The sequence below is a fragment of the Salvelinus fontinalis genome, chromosome 25 (genome assembly GCF_029448725.1).
Source record: "Salvelinus fontinalis isolate EN_2023a chromosome 25, ASM2944872v1, whole genome shotgun sequence".
NCBI lineage: Eukaryota > Metazoa > Chordata > Actinopteri > Salmoniformes > Salmonidae > Salvelinus > Salvelinus fontinalis.
Genome location: NC_074689.1, coordinates 37,406,743 through 37,423,118, shown reverse-complemented (window position 1 = coordinate 37,423,118; position 16,376 = coordinate 37,406,743). Strand labels below are relative to the sequence as shown.

At 40.6% G+C, this 16,376-nt stretch overlaps 1 protein-coding gene across 1 annotated transcript in view; it reads left to right on the top strand.

The window, feature by feature from the left end:
* trpa1b (transient receptor potential cation channel, subfamily A, member 1b) overlaps positions 1-16,376 on the top strand; it is a 91,718-nt gene that overhangs the window by 39,215 nt on the left and 36,127 nt on the right. Inside the window, exons 13-22 of the mRNA XM_055882175.1 lie at positions 685-799; positions 1,420-1,586; positions 2,130-2,220; positions 2,640-2,699; positions 2,980-3,078; positions 3,855-3,925; positions 5,902-6,061; positions 8,590-8,679; positions 9,140-9,309; positions 9,458-9,587. Of these exons, the coding sequence (XP_055738150.1) occupies positions 685-799; positions 1,420-1,586; positions 2,130-2,220; positions 2,640-2,699; positions 2,980-3,078; positions 3,855-3,925; positions 5,902-6,061; positions 8,590-8,679; positions 9,140-9,309; positions 9,458-9,587 (1,153 nt within the window). The remainder of the gene's footprint in view (positions 1-684; positions 800-1,419; positions 1,587-2,129; positions 2,221-2,639; positions 2,700-2,979; positions 3,079-3,854; positions 3,926-5,901; positions 6,062-8,589; positions 8,680-9,139; positions 9,310-9,457; positions 9,588-16,376) is intronic.

The following is a 16,376-nucleotide window of genomic DNA, read 5'->3' as shown; positions in this document are numbered from 1 at the left end:
ACCAGAATTTTTGGGAGACCTGTGAATTCGAGGAAAGTTAGCACCCCGTAGAAATAGAAGGAGTAGAACTGGCGTCCCCCATTCATGTCAATGATGGCATAATGGGCAGACTGGCGGACATTGCAGGTACCCATGACTCCAAGTATGGCTGACTGCATACCTGGAGCGTGTCTGAAAGTGGGCGTTGCAAAAGAAGTGGGTGGAACATCAGTGGGTGGGTCAACAGTGATTGGAACATCAGTGGGGGTGATCAATTGTGATGGGTGGAACATCAGTGGGTGGATCATCAGTGTGATGGGTGGAACATCAGTGGGTGGATCATCAGTGATTGGTGGAACATCAGTGGGTGGATCAACTGTGATTGGTGGAACATCAGTGGGTGGATCAACTGTGATTGGAACATCAGTGGGTGGGATCAACTGTGATGGGTGGAACATCACTGGGTGGGTCAACAGTGATTGGTGGAACATCAGTGGGTGGATCAACTGTGATTGGTGGAACATCAGTGGGTGGATCAACTGTGATTGGTGGAACATCAGTGGGTGGATCAACTGTGATTGGTGGAACATCAGTGGGTGGATCAACAGCGATGGGTGGAACATCCCTATGTTAATTGCTGTCAGTATGTCTGTCTGTCTGTCTCTCTAGTCCTTAGTGCTGTCTGTCTGTCTGTCTCGTCCTTAGTGATTACAAAGGGAGGACCTGTTTACACCATGCGGCGGCAGAGGGGTACACCCAGACCATGAAGATTGTCCTGGCCACCAACATCAAACTACTGGACAAGCTGGATGAGGATGGGGTTCAGTCAACCTTTATGTTTCATTCAGACAACCTTTATGTTTCATTCAGACAACCTTTATGCTTCATTCAGACAGCCTTTATGTTTCATTCAGACAGCCTTTATGCTTCATTCAGACAGCCTTTATGCTTCATTCAGACAACCTTAATGTTTCATTCAGACAACCTTTATGTTTCATTCAGTCAACCTTTATGTTTCATTCAGACAGCCTTTATGTTTCATTCAGACAGCCTTTATGTTTCATTCAGACAGCCTTTATGTTTCATTCAGACAGCCTTTATGTTTTATTCAGACAGCCTTTATGCTTCATTCAGACAACCTTTATGCTTCATTCAGACAACCTTTATGCTTCAGGACAAATCAATTTTGTATACGTAATTCAGTTTATAGCCACCGTGTATAAAAAATAAAACTAAACACAAAACAAAACAATCATGATATGTAGCCTAGCCAGACATTCTAACAGCAATAAGCACCCTCTTTGGAAACCAAATTATTCATTTTTAAAGGCTTTTATTCTTCAGATACTTCTTAATGAATGAATGGATAAACGTGCCTGGTGATGTGTTGGTTCGGTGATGATTTGAATTCACAAATCGTGTTGTTGTTGTTGTGATCAGAGCACTGCGCTGCACTTGGCAGCCCGGGAGGGCCATGTAGCAGCGGTGAGACTGCTGCTGCAGAGAGGGGCGGAGATCAGCCTCAACAAGAACCACGCCTCCTTCTTCCACGAAGCACTGCAACATGGGAGGAAGGACGTGATTAACGCTATCATCGACAGCGACAGGTCAGTCCAGAAAACAAATACTTTATTGATCCAGTCGACGGAAATTCTTCTGCTTTGTACCCGACCCCTTTAAAATGACAGAGGTTGGAGCAAGGGGCAGCCACAGTGCAGTGAGCAGTGTTAGGGGACCAATGTGTTAGTTCAGTGGGCTTAGGGTTGCAAAATTCTGGTAATTTACCCAAAATTCCTAGGTTTTTCTAAAAAGATCAAATCCGAGATGGAAGTTTCCTGGAATTAATAGGGAATAAGAAGGAACTCTATAGTCTTCCAAACAGGATTTCTGGAAATCCTGCAGGTTTTGGGAATGTGACTGTAATTTTACAATTCTAGTCTAGTGGTCCTTAACCGTTCTCTGCCATGGGTTTCTCCTGGTCCAATCATAAGGAGAGGATCACAGACTTGTGATTTTATAACCTTAGTCTAGTGGTCCTTAACCGTTCTCTGCTAATGGGTCTCTCCTGGTCCAATCATAAGGAGAGGATCACAGACTTGGGCCCTTCCAGATAAAGACATGTTCCTGTGTTTGTTGTTTGTGTTTTCTAGATGTAATCACATCCTGAGTATGTTCAAACGTGATGCTGGCTGTCGTTGTCCAGTGTTGGACCTGGTTGACTTGCTGCCAGAGTCTTGCAAGGTTTGCTTCAACTTTCTTGGTAAAATAGGGGTTAGTGAGGATACGTTCGAGCATCGACTGTTTTTTTAAGTAGGTGAAGGAAGAAACATGTTGAGAAATGAGAGCAACATCTATCCTACTGTATTTGACAAAATAACATTTGATTTGATTTAATGGGTGTCCCTGAGAACAAATATATTATATCCCCCATGTCATTACTGAAAACTAGAAGTTCAAGTTCTCAGTCAACTTAGTTGATTAAAAAAAAGGGGTTTGTGATAATATGCTTGTGCATTGACTGTTGCAAATACATAAACGTGGAGGAAAATCCCAAGTGACCATCAGTTTAACCAGGAGAGGAAGTTAACCAGGAGGTTAACCATTAGTTTAACCAGGAGGTTAACCAGGTGATTTCACCTCATCTCCCTGTACCTGTTAAGTACCTTCTGGATCGCTGCATTAGAGAATCAGACGACGATACCAGAAGTCCTGACTACCATGTGAGTTCTACCATATACACTTAATACCAGGGATGCAAAATGACAGTTAACTTTTACACAAAAAACTCCCTGGTATTCCAGAAATCTTTGTTGTTCCCTACTTCCCTGCGTATTCCCTCTAGATTATGGGAATATTCCAGAATTTCATGGAAAACCTGAAAGATTTTGGGAATGATACTGGAATTTTGCAACCCTACTGTACGATTTCAGTTGAATTTTCTTTTTTCCAATCGGAACATTTCTTACAATTTCAAATGTTGTTTTCTTTCTTTTTGTGTAGATCGACTACAATTTCCAGTGGCTTCAGGCTCCGATAGCGCTGACGAAGCATGCAAAGGTAGACAAAGGCCTGAAGATCCAGCCTCTGGCCACTCTGAATGTAAGAACAATACAAGAGCAGTAGACTGTTTTTTACCTCCGTTTCTGTTGTAGATTTAGTGTAAAAGCAAGCCTGTACCATTCAGAACAGTGAGCTCCTGTTCTAAGGAGAACGGGGGTTTCACCTCTCTGTAAAACAGCCTGGTGAAAGGTCTATTGAGACAGAAACGTTGGTGTACAAAAGATCCTGTTGGAAGCATCAAGATCACCAGTGTGCTAGAGTTCAATTTTTTTATTATTATTATTATCCGATGCAATGATCCAAATACTCACCAACCTGTTATTCTCTCTCTCAGGCCATGGTGAAATATAACCTGTTATTCTCTCTCTCAGGCCATGGTGAAATATAACCTGTTATTCTCTCTCTCAGGCCATGGTGAAATATAACCTGTTATTCTCTCTCTCAGGCCATGGTGAAATATAACCTGTTATTCTCTCTCTCAGGCCATGGTGAAATATAACCTGTTATTCTCTCTCTCAGGCCATGGTGAAATATAACCTGTTATTCTCTCTCTCAGGCCATGGTGAAATATAACCTGTTATTCTCTCTCTCAGGCCATGGTGAAATATAACCTGTTATTCTCTCTCTCAGGCCATGGTGAAATATAACCTGTTATTCTCTCTCTCAGGCCATGGTGAAATATAACCTGTTATTCTCTCTCTCAGGCCATGGTGAAATATAACCTGTTATTCTCTCTCTCAGGCCATGGTGAAATATAACCTGTTATTCTCTCTCTCAGGCCATGGTGAAATATAACCTGTTATTCTCTCTCTCAGGCCATGGTGAAATACAACCGCATAGAGCTCCTTTCACACCCCGTCTGCAAGAAATACCTGGAAATGAAGTGGTCAGTATTTAGAGGAATCTAGGACCCTATTCCGTATAGCAGGGGTTGGAACCGAAACTATTTCCCAATCGTTTCATTTTAAAACAGATCCACCATTTGTTAAGATCCTTTCCACTGTTCCGGCCAGCAAAATAAAGTTCTGAACCGGTTCGGGAACCCCCCCCCAAAAAGTACTGGTTTATATCAGTCCCTTTTTAACCTGTAAAATCATGTTGTTTAAAAAGAAAATGTGCTCATTAAACTACTTCACCAATCAGTGTGAATCAAGCAGGCAAGGTAGTTGTTTACATGCGTGATGGACAGACACGTGTAGCCTATGGTGCAAGATGAGAGCGAGAGTGGATTGAGGGGGAGGCTTGAAGCGCTGGGCATCTTGTTATGACATCATCTGAATTACAGTAGTCTACAGTAGTCTACGCTTCAGAGGGGGGAGGGGCTAGAGTAGTCTATGCTTCAGAGGGGGGCGGGGCTAGAGTAGTCTATGCTTCAGAGGGGGGCGGGGCTACAGTAGTCTACGCTTCAGAGGGGGGCGGGGCTACAGTAGTCTACGCTTTAGAGGGGGGAGGGGCTACAGCAGTCTAAGTTTCAGATGGGGGAGGGGCTACAGTAGTCTACGCTTCAGAGGGGGGGGGGCTTCAGCAGTCTACGTTTCAGAGGGGGGAGGGGCTACAGCAGTCTACGTTTCGGAGGGGGGCGGGGCTACAGTAGTCTACGCTTCGGAGGGGGGAGGGGCTACAGTAGTCTACGCTTCAGAGGGGGGCTGGGCTAGAGTAGTCTACGCTTCAGAGGGGAGGGGCTCACACACTGGCAAAGATTTTTAGCTTGCAGGCAGACGCTGGCTTTGCATAGGTGCTATGTTGCATTTTTTTCTGTGAGTAGAAAAAATTGCCTGGAACATTTAACTTTATTTGTATTTAAAATTTATTTAAACAAATTCATATTCACAATGACGGCCTCCAAGAGGCAAAAGGCCTCCTGGGGGGACGAAGGCTGGGATTAAAACACATCACCGCGAAAGAGACACCACAACACTACATAAAGAGAGACCTAAGACAACAACACAGAATGGCAGCAAAATATGACAACACAGCACGGTAGAAACACAACACGGTAGAACACAACACGGTAGAAACACAGCATGGTAGAAACACAGCACGGTAGAAACACAACACGGTAGAAACACAACATGGTAGAACACAACACGGTAGAAACACAACACGGTAGAAACACAACACGGTAGAAACACAACACGGTAGAAACACAACACGGTAGAAACACAACACGGTAGAAACACAGCATGGTAGAAACACAACACGGTAGAAACACAACATGGTAGAAACACAACACGGTAGAAACACAACACGGTAGAAACACAACACGGTAGAAACACAACACGGTAGAATCACAGCATGGGAGAAACACAACAAGGTAGAACACAACATGGTAGAAACACAACACGGTAGAAACACAACACGGTAGAAACACAACACGGTAGAAACACAACACGGTAGAAACACAACACGGTAGAAACACAACACGGTAGAAACACAACACGGTAGAAACACAGCACTGTAGAAACACAACAAGGTAGAAACACAACATGGTAGAAACACAACACGGTAGAAACACAACACGGTAGAAACACAACACGGTAGAAACACAACACGGTAGAAACACAACACGGTAGAAACACAACACGGTAGAAACACAACACGGTAGAAACACAACAAGGTAGCAGAACAAACACGGTACAAGCATTAAAGAATGTTATTGACCGGTTCAAATGCCTTTAACAATAACATTTCTGTTCCAGAACAGTATGGATCACTTTCGTTCCAGGTTCCGTTTCTGTTCCTTGAATTTTGTTCCAGTTTTTGGTTCTGTTCCCTGAACGGGTTCCAACCCCTGCTAAACAGTACACTGATTTCGACCAGGGCCCATTAGGCTTTTATGATTCTTCTATTTCCTAACTCTAGGGTGGCCTACGGGAGCGCTGCTCACCTTCTGAACCTGTTTGTATACCTGCTGGGTCTGCTTCCTCTCACCCACCTCATAGTGAGCCTGAGACCCAGCCTGGAATACACCGACCCTGACAACACCACAGCTGTCACCATGGTGCCCATTTCCTTCAAAGAGGTACTGTACACTAATACTCACTGCATGGCTGTCAAATGCCAGGTGCTGTGGGCTCGGCTGTAATGGTGTGTGTGTGTGCGTGTGTTAGGAGGAATTGTAATGAAAGGAGCAGATGCTTTTGTGTTTTAACAAACAAAAGAAAGTGAGTGCATGGGGGGAGACCTTGCCATAATGGATTGGCTAGTATCAATTTACTAGTGGGAATAAACTTGACATGATGCTCACAACATGCCTTAGTACAGGTCTAGTGGTCAAACAGTTGAATGGAAGTGATATGCATTATGCATTCGCTAGTATATGCTACATAAACAACACACTGCTACAGACAAGGTTTCTCAAACTTAGTCCCGGGGACCCAAAGGGTCGCACATTTCAATGTTTGCCCTAGCACAACACACCTGATTCAAATAGCCTAATCACCTCATCAAGATTTGGGCAAAAAAAATAAATGTGCACCCCTTGAGGTAGCCAGGACCAAATGCTGCTATAGAAAGACAGGTTCCCATTAGTCAAGGTTCCAGGTTATTGAGTCGATTCATACAGTACACTACAACTGTCTCTAAGTAGTGCACTATATAGTGAATAGGGCACCATTTGGGATGCAGCGAGGGTGATGTCATCACACATCACTCATTTCCCAGAAGGAGGAGGATACAGTTATGTGACCTTGTTGACCAGATCATTGGCTGGGTTCGAAATGGCACCCTGTTCACTATATGGTGCACTACTCTGGTCAGGCCCCGTACGTCTCTGGTCAGGCCCTGTACGTCTCTGGTCAGGGCTCGTAGGTTTCTAGTCAGGCCCCATAGGTCTCTGGTCAGGCACCATAGGTCTCTGGTCAGGCACCATAGGTCTCTGGTCAGGCACCATAGGTCTCTGGTCAGGCACCATAGGTCTCTGGTCAGGCCCCGTACGTCTCTGGTCAGGCCCTGTACGTCTCTGGTCAGGGCTCGTAGGTTTCTAGTCAGGCCCCATAGGTCTCTGGTCAGGCACCATAGGTCTCTGGTCAGGCACCATAGGTCTCTGGTCAGGCACCATAGGTCTCTGGTCAGGCACCATAGGTCTCTGGTCAGGCACCATAGGTCTCTGGTCAGGCACCATAGGTTTCTGGTCAGGCACCATAGGTCTCTGGTCAGGCACCATAGGTTTCTGGTCAGACCCCATAGATCTCTGGTCAGGCACCATAGATCTCTGATTAGGGGCCGTAGGTTTCTGGTCAGACCCCATAGATCTCTGATTAGGGCCTGTAGGTTTCTGGTCAGGGCCCGTAGATCGCTGATTAGGGCCCGTAGGTTTCTGGTCAGGGCCCGTAGGTTTCTGGTCAGGGCCCGTAGGTTTCTGGTCAGGGCCCGTAGGTTTCTGGTCAGGGCCCGTAGGTCTCTGGTCAGGGCCCGTAGGTTTCTGGTCAGGGCCCGTAGGTTTCTGGTCAGGGCCCGTAGGTTTCTGGTCAGGGCCCGTAGGTTTCTGGTCAGGGCCCGTAGGTTTCTGGTCAGGGCCCGTAGGTCTCTGGTCAGGGCCTGTAAGTTTCTGGTCAAGCCCCATAGGTCTCTGATTGAATGTATTGCACCATAAAGGGAATAGGGTGCCATTAAGGACACAGCAGGTGTGGCTTTAGACAAGTTTTGTAATTTTCCACCTAAAATATTTGTGATCATTTTACATCATTATGTAAAAGCTGACTACTGCAGCAGCAGAGAGCTAGAGTTAGTTCATACGCATCGTCGCTGAAGCGCGTATTACACACACGCAGCAATGTAATGTTGTCTGCAGTCGTTTGTACATCGTATTTGCTATTTCTAATTGCTACTAACCATCTTTTTGCATCTCTATGTGTCTTTTACCGGAAAACGGTTACATTTGGGGCCTTCTCCCCTTGATTTCCTGTATTGGGGACCAAACACCAGCTTGCTCTTGCTACTGTCTCTTTTTGCACTTTGTAGAACTAACTTTACATGCCGATAGGCTGAACTCTTAGCAACTTCTGAACCAGCTCCTTCTCCCACCAAATAAAACTGTGGCATCAAGCTCCATTTAATGGGGTAAACTTTGGTCACGATATGCCCTTAAATGGAGCTTGATGCCACAGTTTTATTTGGTGGGAGAAGGAGCTGGTTCAGAAGTTGTGACCCATCTCCACTGCTGTGGCTGTCAGCTACATAAAATTATCGCAAATGTTTTAGGTGGAAAGGTACTGTACACATATCCTGACACAAAACCGATAGTACTTTTTACAACAAAAAATTGATAATTTGCCCGTACGCTTTCGATAAAACAATGAATCTGTCCACAGTTTGCGGAGTTGTGAATCAGGCATTCACTGACAATGGAGCAGAGCAGGGTTTGCATCCAATAACGTGTCACATGACCCGTTTTTTGCAGCTGTCTCAGTTCTGCAATCCAGGGAGAGAGAGGTGGGAGAGGGCAAACTCCACTGAACTAATTTCAATATATGGAATCACTTAGACGTTTTTTGTTTTTGTGTAAACTTCTCCTTTTAAATCTGACAACCTTTGACCTTTGCCCCACAGCACGGCTCCTTCCTGTCCAGCTGCATGGTGATGGTGCTGGTGATGAACATTTATTCCATGGGGAAGGAAGTGACGCAGATGTACCACCAGGTAGCCCTTCAGTAACGTCTCCGGGCAGACATAAAGACCCGTCGCTCGTGATGGATCACGGGGATCCTCTCATTTAAACGTGTTATCACAGTACAAATGTGCCAAAATATGAACTTTACAACTTTAACGATACAGTTTACTGGTGACTGGTGCCAGTTATTGCCTGTAACTTGCTAGTTGCTGGTGTAATTTGCTGGTGTAACTTGTTTTATTGGTGGTGTCAAAAGCGTTATAACGCTTTAATACAGAAACCGCTGGTTATACAGTGAAATATTGTCAGTTCTTCCATGTGTGATCAATTGGGCTAATACAAAAGCAAAAATATTTTCAGTAGGTTTCAAAATGTGAACTCACATTTAAACTAAAGTTTGTTTGTTTTGCAATAAAGTCAATTGGAGGCTCATTCTAAAATTTAGAGTTTCAGACGTGTACCTGACATTCTCTTGTTGTCTCTCAATAGCGTTTGAATTACTTCAAGGATCCCTTTAACTATCAGGACTGGACCGTGGCCATCTTCTCTCTTCTCTTTGTCATCCCTCTGTACTTCAACGTTGAGGGGTCTTGGTTCTGGCAGGCTGGGGCGATGGCAGTCTTTCAATCCTGGATTAGCTTCCTCTTCTATCTGCAAAGGTTTTTACTAACTGTCCAAAACAATGTAGCTGACTATCCTCGGTGTAGACTGACAATAAAATACCATTTTACTTAGTTTTTTTTGACTATTGTAAGTAGTGGACATATCAAATGTTATTAAAATCCTTCCTGTGTTTACTCTTGCCAGGTTTGAGCACTTTGGGATTTACGTGGTGATGTTTAACGAGATTGCGAAGACGTTGTGGAAAATCCTACTGCTCTTCTTCTTTCTGATGCTGGCTTTTGCCTTGGTCTTCCATGCCCTCATGCTCAATCAGGTGAGAAGAGACATCACAAACAGTGGTCCTCATTTTAAATGACACAACGTTTTTTTAAAGGTCAACTGCCCTTGGAAAACCAACTTCTCCTTTTGAAAGCAGCCTATGTGGCATCGATATGAGTCAGAAACATTATTCTAGTGTTCAAAATTGACTACAGAGTTTAATAGGATACATTTGGTCATGAAGTCAGTTGAGTCCAAAACTGAGTTTTGTAAGTGAGTTTTATCACAACGTACTGGAGGATTGGGTAGGGATTACTTACACGGACACTTTTGCCAATGATGACCAATTGCCCAGAGAATAACACGTTGCCAAGTCTGCATAGGAGTGCAACGCACGCACACATTTCTCTCTGCAAATAGGAGTGAAAATGGGCTTCCATAAACTTGGTGCAAACTTCCAATGCATTTCAACAATGTTGTTAGATGGCCACGAATGGATTACATCCGACACAGTCAGTTCCGGTGCCTGTCAACAATCAAACCACTGGTGTTGGTGAGTATGTTAGCTAAGTAGATAGCTGGTACTAGCTAGCTAGCTAGCTAGCTAGTAGCTACTTTTGGTTATACAACATTATTTGATAATGCTAACGAGCCAGACTAGCTTTGATACCACAGATGAAAGGAGAATGATAACTGTAGCTAGCTAAATACATCAAGCAAACATGTAATGTGATTTAGCATGTCAGAGGAAGATGTGTATAGCTCATGTTAGTTGTAGCCCACTGGCATTTTAGGGCCAATACAGATCAAGGAACTTGGATACTATATAGATCGCAAGATAATTATAGGATGTAGCCAGCTTGCATTCAATCATTTTTCCACTTGAACTGGCTAGCTAATGTTAGCTAGCCGTCTAACATTAGCTAGCTACTCAACTCATTTCAACTCAGACAAAGACATGATAGCTTATCCGAATTTGCAAATTCGGAGCTGGCTTGCTAGAATTTAGGGTTCCGTCTGCCCAAAACATCATGCTTGTCAGCAAACATTCAGTAACGTACACACCTGGTTGCATAGTAATGGCGTCCGCGTCGCCAGTCTGAATTAATTCTGTAGTAACAGTCCCTCTATTAGCCCATAAATTACTTCCAGAACTAGAGAAAGTTATTTTTCTGGCTATATATGTTTATTGAGTGATGATATTTAATTCACAGGCTACGTAGAGAACCTGGACGGGGCCCCTCCACCATATCAGGAGCTGCCCCAGCAGGCTGAGGCAGTAACCAGACACCAGCTTCAGAGTAATGGAGGACACGCTTTTGATCTGGTCAAGGGTCAACATACCACTGACCGATTCAAGACCAAGACCAGAGCGAATCGAGTCAGAGTCAAGACCAATACCGGAGAGGGGGGTGAGACTGAGTCAAGACCGAGAGGGCGACGAGAGGTCCATGTCAAGACCGAGAGGGCGACGAGAGGTCCATGTCAAGACCGAGGGGGCGACGAGAGGTCCAAGTCAAGACAGAGAGGGCGACGAGAGGTCCAAGTCAAGACCGAGACCAGAAAAATGCAAATCCAATTCAAGACCATTACTGTAATTTTGTAAAATCGGCACCATAATAAATGTTCAAAATGTCCAGTATTTCTGTGTCCATATTTCTGTGTCCATATTTCTGTGTCCATATTTCTGTGTCCATATTTCTGTGTCCATATTTCTGTGTCCAGTATTTCTGTGTCCAGTATTTCTGTGTCCAGTATTTCTGTGTCCAGTATTTCTGTGTACATATAACATTTGGATATTTTAGACATTCAGAATGGCGAACAAAATGCATGCTGGGAAAATAGAGCCACTCTACAAGTTGTTACTAACCCAAACACAGTGGGGAACAAGGAGGACCTTCTACACTTTCAGCGAAAGGCTATTGTTTTATAAAATAATACAAGTAGAATATTATTTTTTCAATTATGTTCTGATTGTATCTATTCAATTTATGTTAGAAAGGAAAAAGTTAACACTGAAGAGGAAAAAAAGATCCAATCAGGATTTTTCTTTGGTGGTCTCTGGGAAGATAAATCTAACTAGCTAAGTCAGCCATTGGCTAGGCCACCAGAAGCTTGATAGAAGACATTTGTCATTCAACTGTATTAGGGCAAAATGTTGGAGTGAGTGGAATCAACTAACGGGTCTCAACTACCACAACACTGCTAATAAGATCTTAGAAAAAGGGTTCCAAAAGGCTTCTGTGTTGGTCCCCATAGGATAACCCTTTTTTGGTTCCATGTAGAACCCTTTTTGGTTCCAGGTAGAACTATTTTGGGTTCCATGTAGAACCCTCTGTAGAAAGGGTTATACCTGGAACAAAAAATAGTTCTACTTGGAACCAAAAGGGGTTATTCAAAGTTTTCCTATGGGGACAGCCGAATAATGCATTTTTGGTTGTAGATGTACACTCTTAGAAAAAAAGGTGCTATCACAAGTGTTTATTAATATCATCCTTTCAGTGCTCATCAACTCTTCCTAGTTTTTCTACAGATGGAGGACAGAAGACATGTTTTTGAAATGGAAATGTTTGATACTGATGTCTGAACTGGGGGAGACAAATACAAGACACATATATACATTTTTATTGTTATTTGCTATTATTGAATCAAATGTTGAATTGTACGTTACATGGTGAAAAATACACATTAATTTCGTTGTATATCCCACCAGGGGCAAATCTGGTGTTTTTAAATAGAATTCAAGCTGTATTAGATCAAATCCAGACAGGAACTATTATTTTAGCAGCTGACCTAAATCTTACATTCGATAAGATTGACAGACATAAAAAGGCAAATTTAGGGATCCTCCAATGAGGATGAAAAATGTCATCTCTACAAATAATTGACAGGACACCTGGAGATTACTGTTCCCAACTACAAAACACCACTCCTTTTTTTCTCAAAGAATAAAAGCTTTTCAATAATTTATTATTTTTATTTCCTAAAATGCATTCAACAATTTACTGGTTTAAAAAATCATAATATAGTGATATCGGATTATTCTCCGGTATCATGTTTAATTACACCAGTAGAAAATAAACTTTGCGACAGAATTTGGAGAATGAACAGAGCGCATCTTCTAGACCCAAAATTTATTAAATGCGTAAACTAAAAAAATATAAACATTTACCATTACAAATGTATTGGGAAATTTGGTATAATTTGGGATGATTTTAAGGCGTACATTAGGGGAATAATAATATCATATTCTGCAAAAGTTAAATCAGATTTAGAAATGAAAATGTAAGAAAAATTCAAAGTAATTGCTACCTTAGAAAAATACCATATAAAAATAAGAAAACACAATTTCTGAACTTAAGGAGGAATACGATCTTTTACTTTTGAAGGATGCCAACAGGTACAGATGGAAAATAAACCTGGTAAATATCTTGCAGATCTCACAAGACTAATATATGCTAAACCTGTAATAATTTTAATAGATAAAAGATACAAAAGCGGTAATTATAAACAACGTGATTAACGGACATTTTAAAAGCTTGTATGGAAATGTACTGTATATACATCAGAATTAAACAGCAGTTGGACTGATCCTCTAGCCTTCTTAGACTCAACAAATCTGAATCAATTATCAGGAGACAAAAGATTATCACAAAAAAATCTGACCAAGAATAAATATTAGATGCTGTTAAAACATTCATAAATGACAACACACGTCACTCAATTCAGTACTTCCTAGTTCCATGTATCAAACAGTTATTTCAGTTATATTAAAATCAGGAAAATCTGGAGAGTACCCTGCTGATTATAGACCCATAAATTCAATAAATTGTGACAATAAAATAACCTCAAAGCTTATAAGAAGTAGAATGACAAAAGTCTTACTAGACTTGATAAATGTCCATCGAACTGGGTTTATGAAAAATAGACACTTACAAACAAATTCAAGAACATGTTTCAATTTAATACAATAGGCAAAAAAAAACAGATATAGATATTTCAATAATGGCTGTTGATGCCAAGAAGGCTTTCGACCGTCTTGAATGAACTGTTCTATTAAAAACTTAGGAAGCTTTCAACTTTCCAGTTGAAATAATAAATGTTAGAAAAATATATTGTATAAATGTCCTAAACCTGAAAGATACATAAATAATACATTATCTGATGAAACTGCTTTAGAAAGGGGGCACAAGACAGGGATGTCCCCTCTACCCCATTCTATTTCCCTGGCAATTGTAGCGCTTGTAGAAAGAATTAGACAGGATCCAAACGTAACCAGTATCGGTACCGGTACCGGTAAACATGAATCTAAACAAATTTTATTTGCAGATTATCTCCTGATATACCTGACCAATATTGAAAACTCAATGCCCGCTTTGCAAAAAATATTTTCAGAATACTAAAAAATCTCAAAATGTTAAATTAATTTGGGAAAAAATGAAATAATGGCAATAGGAAAAAGAAAAAGAATAACTCATGGTCTACAGCAATCCGTTAAGTGGACCACAACAAATATTAAATACTTAGAATGCTTGAAAGTGACAACAAATATATAAAGAAAATTTAATTGAGTAATCGCCCCATAAATCTTACAGGTAGAATACATCTCTTTAGAATGGCATGGCTGACAAAGTTTTTGTATTTATTTTAGGTAATACTAATTACTGCATTGAAGATATTCTTTAAACAAGTATACTCGATCATAATAGACTTTATATGGGCAAATAAAACTCATAGTATAAAAAGGAAAGTTGAACATCTTCCTAAGTCTGAGGGTGGTTTTAACCTTCCAGAGTTGGAATTGTATCAACTCGCTATCCAAGGCTTTCACTTGGAACATATCGTTAAATGCACTAAAGAGGAACAATGGGTGCATATGGAAGAAGCGCATGCTGAATCTTTTTACATGTCTATTTTCAAAAGATAAACGTTAACAACATTAACAAATAAATAGTTAAGAGCACTACAACAATATAACACTATAACAATAGAACACTACAACAATAGAGCACTACAACAATAGAGCACTACAACAATAGAACACTACAACAATAGAACACTATAACAATAGAACACCACAACAATAGAACACTACAACAATAGAACACTACAACAATAGAACACTATAACAATAGAACACTACAACAGTAGAACACTACAACAATAGAACACGATAACAATAGAACAATATAACAATAGAACACTACAACAATATAACACTATAACAATAGAACACTACAACAATAGAACACTACAACAATAGAACACTACAACAATAGAACACTATAACAATAGAGCACTACAACAATAGAACACTACAACAATAGAACACTACAACAATAGAACACTACAACAATAGAGCACTACAACAATAGAACACTACAACAATAGAACACTATAACAATAGAACACCACAACAATAGAACACTACAACAATAGAACACTACAACAATAGAACACTATAACAAAAGAACACTACAACAATAGAACACTACAACAATAGAACACTATAACAATAGAACACTATAACAATAGAACACCACAACAATAGAACACTACAACAATAGAACACTACAACAATAGAACACTATAACAATAGAACACTATAACAATAGAACACTACAACAGTAGAACACTACAACAATAGAACACGATAACAATAGAACAATATAACAATAGAACACTACAACAATATAACACTATAACAATAGAACACTACAACAATAGAACACTATAACAATAGAACACTATAACAATAGAACACTACAACAGTAGAACACTACAACAATAGAACACGATAACAATAGAACAATATAACAATAGAACACTACAACAATATAACACTATAACAATAGAACACTACAACAATAGAACACTATAACAATAGAACACTATAACAATAGAACACTACAACAGTAGAACACTACAACAATAGAACACTACAACACTATAACACTAGAACACTACAACAATAGAACACTACAACAATAGAACACTATAACAATAGAACACTACAACACTATAACAATAGAACACTACAACAATAGAACACTACAACACTATAACAATAGAACACTACAACAATAGAACACTACAACACTATAACAATAGAACACTACAACAATAGAACACTATAACAATAGAACACTATAACAATAGAACACTACAACAATAGAACACTACAACATTAGAACACTACAACAATAGAACACTACAACAATAGAACACTACAACAATAGAACACTACAACAATAGAACACTACAACACTAGAACACTAGAACACTACAACACTAGAACACTACAACAATAGAGCACTACAACAATAGAACACTATAACAATAGAACACTACAACAATAGAACACTATAACACTATAACACTAACAATAGAACACTATAACAATAGAACACTGTAACAATAGAACACTATAACACTAGAACACTATAACACTAGAACACTATAACAACAGAACAATAGAACAATAGAACACTAACAATAGAACACTATAACAATAGAACACTATAACAATAGAACTGTCACGTTCCTGACCTATTTTCTGTTAGTTTGTTATATGTGTTAGTTGGTCAGGACGTGAGTTTGGGTGGGCATTCTATGTTTTCTGTTTCTGTGTTGGTTTTTGGGTTGCCTGGTATGGCTCTTAATTAGAGGTGTTTGGCGTTCCTCTAATTAAGAGTCATATTTAGGTAGACGTTGTCACAGTGTTCGTTGTGGGTGATTGTCTTCCATGTCTGTGTCTGTTCACCACGCGGGACTGTTTACGGTTTGTTCGGTTTGTGTAGTCTATGTTTCCTATTCGTGCGTTCTTCTTGTTTTATGTAAGTTC